Source organism: Nuphar pumila, chromosome 7, assembly GCF_984573655.1.
Source record: "Nuphar pumila chromosome 7, dmNupPumi1.hap1.1, whole genome shotgun sequence".
Lineage (NCBI taxonomy): Eukaryota > Viridiplantae > Streptophyta > Magnoliopsida > Nymphaeales > Nymphaeaceae > Nuphar > Nuphar pumila.
Window position 1 is genome coordinate 92,711,791 of NC_143255.1, and position 10,627 is coordinate 92,722,417.

Sequence of the window (10,627 nt, forward strand, 5' to 3'; positions counted from 1 at the left end):
CGAGATGCACATGCTTACATACGTGGTGCTCTTTGGGACCCCCGAACATGAGATGTAGCTAACTGCCCTGTTCGGGGGGGGGACATATAACGTGCTTTGTCAAGCACATGTAAACATTAAAAGTGCCTATTAAATGCATTTGGGAGATGCATTAGTAAATTCAGATTAAGCACTCAAAATGTTGAACTCTGAAGTAGTTTAGGATGGTTTACAAGACTGTTATAGGCTGTGGGCCGATCAGTATTATATCATAATAAATGAAAAAAACTATTTCTCCACATTTTTTTCTATTATTTTGAACGATCAATCCCTACAAACGGGAAGTACAAGATTTTTTTAGTACAAGGTGATGGTTAATGTGATTATGGCATATAACCAATGGCTCACAATGTTTGAAAATCATGATAAAAAAGATCGTGTTTCTATGTTAGCCAAGAAAATGATCCAAAGTGTGCTTTTCTAGCAAACAAGAGCCTAATGTGCTTAGCTTGGCCTGTTCAAGCTCATTTGTTAAGGCTGATACTGTGCTCAAACATATGATGAGCCAAGCTGAGCCCGATCACGTAGTGATCCATGGCAGGCAGCCAAGACTAAGCTCTCTAATTGAAAGAAGAAGAACCATTGTTACTTAACTAATTAAAATTAATGGATTTTGGAAGAAGGCATCTAGATCTTGGCTTGCCAAACTCAAAAATCACTTGGCTTGGGTAGGCCATAGTTACCAGGAAATGAAATGGACACTAGGAACGATACGTGAAGCAGAAACGAATGTTGAAAAGTAGTATGCTGGAAGTGGGATATAGTTGTAAAATGATTATGCAAACACGAAAATTGAAACGGTAACATATACAAGCACAAAAAGAAGGAAATAAGAAATGACATAAAACATATGTATAATGATATAAAATGAACATGCAAACTTGTTATAAAAAATTTATTATTTTTAATATGAAAATCATAGGAAGGAAAAAATGAACGGGAAGTGATAATAAGCAAAAGAGAAATGTTAAGGAAGCGAAAGGGAATTGATTTGGAAAACAAGGAGGTGGGCTTTCTAGTTTCCCATATTTCGGAAGCGGGCTTCCCAAAGTCTCCTCTCTTTTCAAATAAGCGAAGAGTTTTTCACTTCAAAAGTAAGCTTCCAAGTTATCAAGCTTTCTCAAGTGGCAAGAAGCTTCCGGTAACTATGGCGTAGGCTTAGCGAGTCACAAGGTTGTGCCTGGTTTCAGCCTTAATTAGCTGAGCTTAAGCAAGCCAAGGTCTGATCGTTCATCTCCTTTAGCAGCCAACCTCCTCCTTTTAGGCCAGAAAGCATAACTAACTACTCTCCATTATTGTGGTTACAAGGTAAACTGTACATAAAACATACATACTTTATTTTCTATTACTGACAAGCCACGGCAGTCGAGCCAACGAGTACCCCATGTTCATCTCAGCTCATGCAGCCTTCGTTAGCAGCTAATGGCTTCACTCATCAGCTCAATTTAAACCAGATTTTGACGAGTCAACTGCAGTCAGATTGCCAGCTCCTCATTTCATTTGTGGAAATTTAGTCTCTTTCTTTAAAAAAAAACACGCACACACAACCCTACGAATACATATTTTTTGGTTAGAATTTCTTTGCAATAAGTGAGACCAAAATCTTGGAGGCATGCAAAAATGTCACTTTTTTAAAAGTGACAGTTGCTCCATCGGAGTGAACTCGAATGGAGTAGGATTAAACACAACTAAACTTGCACCTTACGTGCATACCAGTCAATCTTAGCACTTAGAAGATTAGCCACCATGACACGGTTAGTTTCATATAAAGGTGAGAGAGAGAGAGATGGAAAAAAAGAATGAAGAACGAAAAAACGGATGAACATCGCTGATCAAGAATGGTAAAACAGGTAGCATACACTCATAATTGCACAAATGACCACCCCACGACGGCCTACGGACGTTGAGGCTAGCTGTTAAGGCTATGTGGCATGTCCCAAAAGGTAAAAATTGATCCTTACTACCTTGGTTAAACACCTAAAAGAAAAGGTTTAATAAAATCTTTTAAAATTCAGGCCAAATTCAAGTTCAAAGCCAATGTCAAATCCAAACTCCAAAGTCAAAAGTTCAAATTTCAAAGTTCAATTGTCAAGCCCCCTGAGAGCCTGGCCCTCTAACAACTCAGCACATTTTAAACCCAACGTAAGACTAAACATATTTAATGTAGACTTCTTCCAAAACCTATTTCTAAAAAACTAAGGCAAAGAGAGGATTATTTGGCCAAAAAGCTGGGTTCAAAAGCTATAAATTTTGAGCCAAACAACGTTTCACACCTCATGAATGCTTATTGTTGGCATTTCAATATGCCAAACTTACCTCTATAAATTTGAGTTGGAACTATCTACATCGCATTCATTAACCAAAAAGAATGAGCAGACATGAAAGAACCATCGCTTCTTTCACTTTTTTTTCTTTGTTTCTTCACTTCTTTGGCCTCTGGAAGGGTTCCCCTTATCAGATCGAGGGTTTTAGCAATGACACCCGTGTTCAAGATGTTGGCAAATTCGCGGTGTCCAGGTACGATAGAGGGTTCAAGGAACAGCTAGAATTCGTAGGGGTGGTGGAGGCCCAAAAGTTGCTGGTAGCCGGAGTGCAGCTACCGCTTGGTGATTCAGATCACCAGCGATACATTGGCCAAGTTCTACAAAGCTCAGGTGCGGGAGACCCACTTCGTGATGATCCTGGAATCATTTCAGCCCCATTTTACCTCAACTATCTGATTGTGTGATGGTGATTGCTATCAGTAATTTATACTTGTGCAACATGCTTCGAGTCTGCTACGTGATTGATAAGACTGAACTCTACTTTTGTATGAAAGTATTAGCACAATATAACTTTGAATTGAACCGACGGCTTAATTGTTCTAAGAAATTCGTAAGATAACCATATTTTACCCTTGAGATTGACAGAACCATCTCCTTACCCTCACATGAGAACTCACAACGGAGGACAAGCATGCGATGCATATGCAGTACTTACAATCTAGAGAAGGAAAACTGGAGCCAGCTGAGCTGATGGTGTGGTGAGGTGGGTGCACGTTGCCCAGCTCGTGATGAGAATCTGAATGTCCTCTTGACATATCACCCTTCAAAGTTCAGATACAACTCAACGCACCCCCTTACCTAGAAATAAATGGGGAAAAATGCCTCTCTCGCTCTCTCTCACGCACACACAGTATGTAGGGAAGGTAGGGATGTCAATAAATGCATATATGGTTTTGATATTTTGCTAACAGATCCCAGAAATGTCCGAATTTGACAGATATTTGAATCCATTTACATGTAAAAAAGCAGATCTGCTACGTGCTTGTCACCATCCAAATCTGAATCTGAATTTGGATCCATTTAGCCAACACCCGATTAGTCGAATATGGTATTGGCCACATCCAATCCGAATCCGAACTGTTTACAAGGGAAATAGCTTGACAAAAAATAAGGAATTCCAGATGAGGCAAAGGACTAGCGCATTTGACATACAATATTTACAACATTTCCTTCTAAATTGAGTAAGCAGAACTGCTAATTTGCAAATATGTACAGTAGCGACAAAGTTGGTCCTTTTTCCAGTTGAAGGACCACAAAAGAACAGGCTAATTTAGAGACAAAGGATCACCTCACACGGTTACAAGGACTAGAGCCATAAGAAGAGACCACAGTAGTACGTTCATATCAGAGATCCAGCTTTCCATGGGAGTCTGAAAATCTATGATTCACTCACGTTGGCGATAGAATTTACATGCACCACTACGAGTGATTATTCATACACTACTAAGGTTACCCATAAGAACCAGCATCATCGTGATTATTCATGCACTACTACGAGTGTCTTTTCGCATCCAGAAAGGCTCCGAGAGCCAAGTTCTTCTCGTGGACATCTTGAAATTCAACTCTTCTTCCGTGGCCTGCTCATACCAAAATAGTTATTAATCAAGATGGCTACCAACATTAGGACTCGAGTCGAGGAATTCAGGCTAACTCTCGACTTCATACCAAGTCAATGAGGCACTTTTGAAGCCATTCCAGCTCAAAATTGGAACAATTTAAAAGTTCAGCCAATATCACTGCATTAGCTGCAGATGTTGCTGAAACCGACCTTACGCATGGCTCATCCATGATGGGTAGGTTTCCTCAAACACGTAACAATAGCTCCACATTTTTTTTTTGAAGTTAAACGGATAAAAGGATTACCAGATAAGATCCAGTTGAAGTCCAAATCTAATAGTTTCTGCACACTGCTCAATTGAGTAGTAACTGCCAAACACAGAAATAGTAGGTGAGAAAATCATAGGAAAAAAATTCAGTAGAATTACTGTTTGTACCTGAGGCATGGTTGTATTGCTCGAAGATGCTGAGTCTTGACTCCGCAGTATGAGCAAGATGATCACCGGTAAACAAAACCTTTAGTGGTTTGTACAGCAAGCAGACAGAACCCTGGCATTATGTTTTAGGGTAAGGTAACTCAGTGATGGCTACTGGTGCTGTGGTTCTGAAAAGCATGAGTAACATACTATTCTGAACTTATCCAAGGATTTATAGCCCAAACCATATCTATAAAGTCTTCATAGATTGTGATCCAAAGGATCTGAGTTTCAGAATTTAGATGACCTTAAAGGGTAGGACCACATCAAAGCACAGAAATTCAGGACGACTTTAGATTTAGACACTAATATTGGATTGAAGTCCAAAACCACAATAGGATCAACGGATCTACTAGCTATGAGTACAAAGATCCACTTGGATTGAATTCACATGCACTACAATATTTCACTACCCGCTCACAGCCTCTTGAATTCCAAAACATCTATTTATAGTGATAAAGGGGTCACATCGCTTTACAATGGCAATGGAGCTGAGGGAACATATCTCTATGCCTGACATGTCTAGATGTTCAACAAGGTTGGTAAATTAGGCAAAATATGTGTGCCAAAATAATGTTCAATTAATTTAATTAAGAAATTGAATAAGATGTGGATCTGAATCTATATCTAAAAAGGATATAAACTGAAACCCATAAGTCAAAAGAAGGTATAGAAAATCTACAAAAAAGGGAGCTGAGATTTAAAGTAATAAAAACATACGTAGAAAAGGATGAAGACCACTACAACCTTCAATAATGAGATCAAAACAATTAAAGAAATCTTAAGAAAAAAAATTAATGAAGCCCTTCCAAAACCTAGTGACATGGACCAGGGACACCTGAGCAATTAACAACCTAAGCTAAAGTTCCAATGCAGACACACAATATTCAATTTCTGTCAATCCACAGATTTGCCTATTCATGCAGTTTATTAGCAATGAACAGAAGGCAAGCACTGACATAGTTTAGAAAGATCCTGGCAACAAGCCAAACTAAATCATGTCCCAAGTCCCAGAAAAGATGGTATTCAACCTTTTATCCATGCAACATATTTTTCTGGTTATGCAATTTATTGTACATTGAAAGGCAAGTTTGTACCAACAACTTATTAATACATAATGATAACATTTACACAATGCAAATGCAGAGTTATCCATATGTATGTGCTCGTGTATGTATATAATAGTAGTTCACTGATGTACTATACAGAAGTGCTTATTACCAAACCAAGGGCTCAGGAAATAGAACATGATTAACACAAAAACAGGAATTTGAGCTATTTGAATCAAATTCAGTTCAAGCTCTTAGGTTTGTTCATTGTGCAGTCACACCGATCATATTTCCCTGCAATTCTGTCAAATCCCAAAGTGAGTTGTCTGAGTTACTTTTCTGCCTCGAGTTGGGTTTAATTCTTGTTAAGAGCATTGTTGTATGTATACATGTACAGAGATTTGATACAACAAAGTAAAATGTAGTAATTTGATAATCTCACTTACAAGAGTGTGTCCTGGAGTGTATATAAGATCAAAATCAGGACCAATGCTCCAAGGACCATCACCATATAGCTGCATCTCTACATCATCAGTTGACACTTCTATCTGACAAGGAATGTAGTTTTAAGTCGAAGACAGACTGCATGATCCCAGAGAATTAACATTTATGTTCAAATTAAGCACAATTAGTTCCAAGTTGGGTGAGATGCTGATAGACTATGTTCAAGCCCCAAATTGGATAACTAGCAACCCAACTAGAAAATCTCCACACACGAAGTTGCTCAAGGACATTGAAAAGTCATCTTTGGTCATAAGAAAATATATCAAGTCACTTACAGAATCAACTAATTCAGGATAAGATGGATCGGGCCACGTCCTGAATCAGTTTGCTGATCCTATAAATACCAATGAAGTGGGATATATGAAGGTACTTACATCCAATGCATGAAGCATTCTGTCACACTTCAATCGCCTTGACCACTTGTCATGGTCCGCCACATCATCTCTAGTTGGAAATTCAAACATATTAGTCTTCATTTTTCATTCACATGTTTAAAATTAATAGCATAAAAAGAAATATGCATTGCCATACTTGTGAGTAAGAAACATGTATCGTGCTCCACCAAGCTTCTCAATGTTGTATGCAAGTCGCTCTGAATAACGTGGACTACAGGATACAATCACATTAATTTTAGAACCACATTGGAAAAAATAAATAGTTCGAAAAAGTTTGATCTTTCTCATGATTTTCAGTCAGTTTACAACCCAATGGTCATAGATAAATAGGAGTGTCATAATGCTGTCCCATGTCATGCATACACATCTTTTCCAGTTTCCCAAGAGAATTAACAAACTTTCCTTATAAAATTATCCTATATAATTTATAAAGACACCATTTTATGTGTGAATGGTGATCCTCACACATTAAATGGTAGAAATGACCAATCTTTTGGTAGGGGCGAATGAATGTCACCAAGTTGATGGGATGTCATGAGTTCAAAACCCACGTGGGGTGTCCCTTGCCGCAAGGTCGAAGCTGGGTGTACTCCCCGTGGGCAGTGGAAACCTCAAGAGTTTTACCAACCGGAGCCAATGTGCATCTGGTAATGAGGGGAAGGGTTTTTTCATGGTCTAGCACCCCTCCCCCAACCCCCCCCCCTCAAAAAAAAAAGGTGAATCTTTAGTTCTAAGACCTTGCCTATCAACAAGGATGTTTCCCTTGGGATGTACAATCAAATATGAAGTTGCTCCATACGATCTTTCAGAGTGATAACCACAGTGGTATACATCCTGCAAACAGTCAGTAGATAGAATCATAGATGTATAATGACTAGAAGGCAAGCATTTTAAGGATTTAGAGCTTTAAAAATATTTGATATCAAAGCATGTTATAGCTGCACATTTTCTTCCTCTCAGGACATCAACTATTAGTAAATTCATTTGAGATGCAACTAATGCTTAAGACAGCATAAACTACAGAGTCAGAAAATATAGATTAATGAACAAGCAATGAGGATACAAATCTCAGATCTGGACAGTCAAAAGTAAAACATTACCGGAAGCTTCTTCTCATCTATTGGAAGAGGGAACATTTTTTGTACATCAAGGATATCAGAGGGAGCACTTTCAGTATGAATGGAACTTGTAGGGCAGCTAAGCAGTGCCTGTCAGCACAGAAAGGGGAAAACATCAAACAGACACTAAAACACAGGTAAGCAGTGCCTGTAAGCCCAAAAAGGAAAAAAAATCAAACCTATGTCACACGGAAACTGCATTTTTCACTCCGTACCCATGTTGACATGCGTGTCGACATGCGTGTCAACATGCCATTTTACCTTCCGTATATACAAGTATGTATTCAATTTATAATTTATAATTATATTTTCAGTATATAATATATATTTTAGATATATCATATACATTTAGATTATATTCAGTTTATTTTGAATTTATTTTGTATTTATGTGATATATATATATATATATAGCCGTGTCCCGTACCCACATTTTTTGGAATTGCCGTGTAGTACCCTCCGTACCCATACCCGCAGCGGTACCCAGGTGACATAGAATTAAACATGCTACCAAAACAGAAATTTATAAGGGCAATTTATCTCTGCCGAAAAACTCTTAAATAAAATAAATTAAAAACATTAAAATTTTGAAAAAAGAAAGTTATGAAGTCATAAATCTCAGTGCATGTTACTGAAGTCACCAATAGTTGAGAAAGAAGCGCTCAAGCTCTGCATTTCCAAAGTAAAGAGACAAATCTACCTCCACCAAAGGTCGTTTTGGACTCTCAACTTCCCATGCATCTAAGAAAGCTTTAAATCCTGCTTATGTTGCCTTTTGATCATGGAAATGTATCAGAAATGAACATGATAGTAATCCATTAGATTTTTCATATACTCTGCTCTGGCCTCCTTAACAAATGTTTGATCTTTACAGTTTATAGCACCTTAGATTACCATAGATTTCTTTCAACTGACCAGATAGTTTGAACTGGACACAATCAACTTCCGTTGGCAATAGCAATGATGAACATAAGGGAGAGAAAGTTCAGAAATTAAATCAATTCCACAAGTGGTGATTACATGAGTAAGACATGCAATAGCAAATACAATCTACAAATAACCTCAAATATAAACAAGCATCCGCCGATAATTTACAGTAAGACTTCATGTATTTTAACGGTTCCTGTTTCCCGTAACAATAAAAAGGATAGATTCATAAACCAAAATAGAAACTAAAACCATCTCTGATGAGCGAGTGTGTACAATTTCAAGAAGTAAATGAAACCAACTAAAATATATTCCGTGCTACTTGAATCACAAAACTAGACTGAAAATTGGGATAAGGAAAATAGTAAGACCTGCAAAGCATTTAGTCTTTCTTCCTTGGAGCTTGGTTGCCTGGATACTGCAGATTTCTCGTCTATCCGAACAAAAACTTGCTGCAAAAGATTTCGAATAATGATATGAAAAAATCTACTGTAAAGGAACAAACAAAAAGTTGTAAAAATGAGGCTCAATGTATCTGTGTATTGGAGATTACCGGAGCCATCCAGCGGCAGGTATCACAATCTATGCATTTCTGGTCTGTAAATTTCAGAAAAGATCAAAGTTTTCTGTTGAATCAGTTTAATCAAACGATATTTGACCTCAAGAATATGATTCTTAGGGGAATCTCCGATGCACCTACTAATCAAGGCAAACTGGGATAAGCTGGGATTTTGTTTTACATTCCATGACTCAATTTCCCAACTTATCCTAGTTCTCTGGATGAGTGTGTGTAAATCCAAACACCTTTCTTCTTCCACGAGGGTTCGACTTTTTTCAGAAACACGGGATCTAAAGGACCTCTATCGTTTAAAAATCTGGATTTCCCAAAGAAAGAAGAAAGAAGAAAGAAGAAAGAAGAAAGAATAAAGAAGACACACTCACGCACGAGAGAGAGAGAGATCAAAGTAACGGAAACCTACAGTTACGCATATTCACCATCGAATTTAATCACAAGGAAACCCTAGAAACCTTAACGGAGAGGAAGGGGGATTTACCGACGTAGAATTCGCCGGCGACGTTCTGCGGCCGCCTCTCGCGGCGCTCCGTCCTCACCTGGCTGGCCTTCACGGATAGAATCCTGGATGTACCGACCGGTACAGTCGCCGGAATCCATGATTTTCTGAAGAGAGCCTCGCACGACGTTGTTCCCACCTGCATTCTTTTTTTTTTCCTGATCGCAAATTTTCGCCGGAAAGTTCGGTCGTGCTTAGCAGTTTAACCCTCGTATTTGTCTTGTGAGAGGGAGGGGGCCTCACCCTCAGTACGGTGTGGGTGGATAAGAGGCCAAAGTAAGAACGGAAATACCGTCATCAGATGACGAAAAAGCCCCTATAAATCAAGGAAGCCCTTCTCTTCCTAGTCCGGATCGGGTGGGGGCACAAAATTTGTGCATTGAGCACCTGATGGTCTTCCGTCAGGCCTTGGCTCCACAACTGACAGGCCTTGTCCCCATGAAGGGTGATTAATCAAATCATATTGCACCTTCTATCCCTTACAAAAATCCAACGGATCTCTTACCTAAGGTACACCCAGATCCGACCTATATTTTTAGTCAGGACACAGGCAGTTTGTATCCAAACCGCGGCCGGATCTGGAACAAATATAGTCTTTTAAGTTCACGGTTGGAATTGGGCAAGAAAATTGGGCTCTGTTTGGGAGACTTGAATTTGAAGGTGTGTTGGTGTTTCCATGCTGCTCTCTGACTGTTTGGGACCAATGATGTTGCCAAAACACTATATTGGGAATGGAGTTTGGCAGCCCTGACACTACATTTCAACATCATTTGCAAGGTGAGTAGGTTCAGTGTTTGGAGCCTAATGATGTGTTCGGCCCCAACTACTCGATGCCGCCCCCAACCCGGGGCTCCATGCGGTTGGTAACTGGTGGAGGTCTGCCTAACCACAGCTTGCCTTTAAAAATATATACATAAAAAACTATTCGATGCTGCATCAAGGGGGTGCCCCCTTCTTTTAAGTATGGCAAATCAGGTGCAATCACTTCCAGTGTGCTTCTGCAGTGCTGCCCTCCATCTGTTGTTGGGCCCCACAACTGTCAGCCTGTGAGCCAAAGATAAAGGGCGATCAGGTGCAATGGTACACTCGAAGTGTGCAATGGGATTGCACCTGATCCGCCCTCTCCTTTAAGAGGGGGTTCCCACGCCTCATTCAAGGATATTGTT

At 39.2% G+C, this 10,627-nt stretch overlaps 1 protein-coding gene across 1 annotated transcript; it reads right to left on the reverse strand.

Annotated features, from left to right (window-relative positions):
• Window positions 1-3,505: 3,505 nt before the first annotated feature.
• Window positions 3,506-9,709, reverse strand: LOC149832484 (metallo-beta-lactamase family protein). The gene is made up of 11 exons (XM_090014523.1): window positions 9,444-9,709; window positions 8,942-8,985; window positions 8,760-8,840; window positions 7,445-7,552; window positions 7,087-7,178; window positions 6,481-6,555; window positions 6,324-6,393; window positions 5,892-5,993; window positions 4,358-4,469; window positions 4,227-4,289; window positions 3,506-3,940 (listed from the first exon to the last, which is right to left on the reverse strand). Exons 1-11 carry the CDS (start codon window positions 9,604-9,606, stop codon window positions 3,855-3,857), a joined length of 996 nt encoding a protein of 331 aa, XP_089870649.1. The 5' UTR covers window positions 9,607-9,709; the 3' UTR covers window positions 3,506-3,854.
• Window positions 9,710-10,627: the final 918 nt, after the last annotated feature.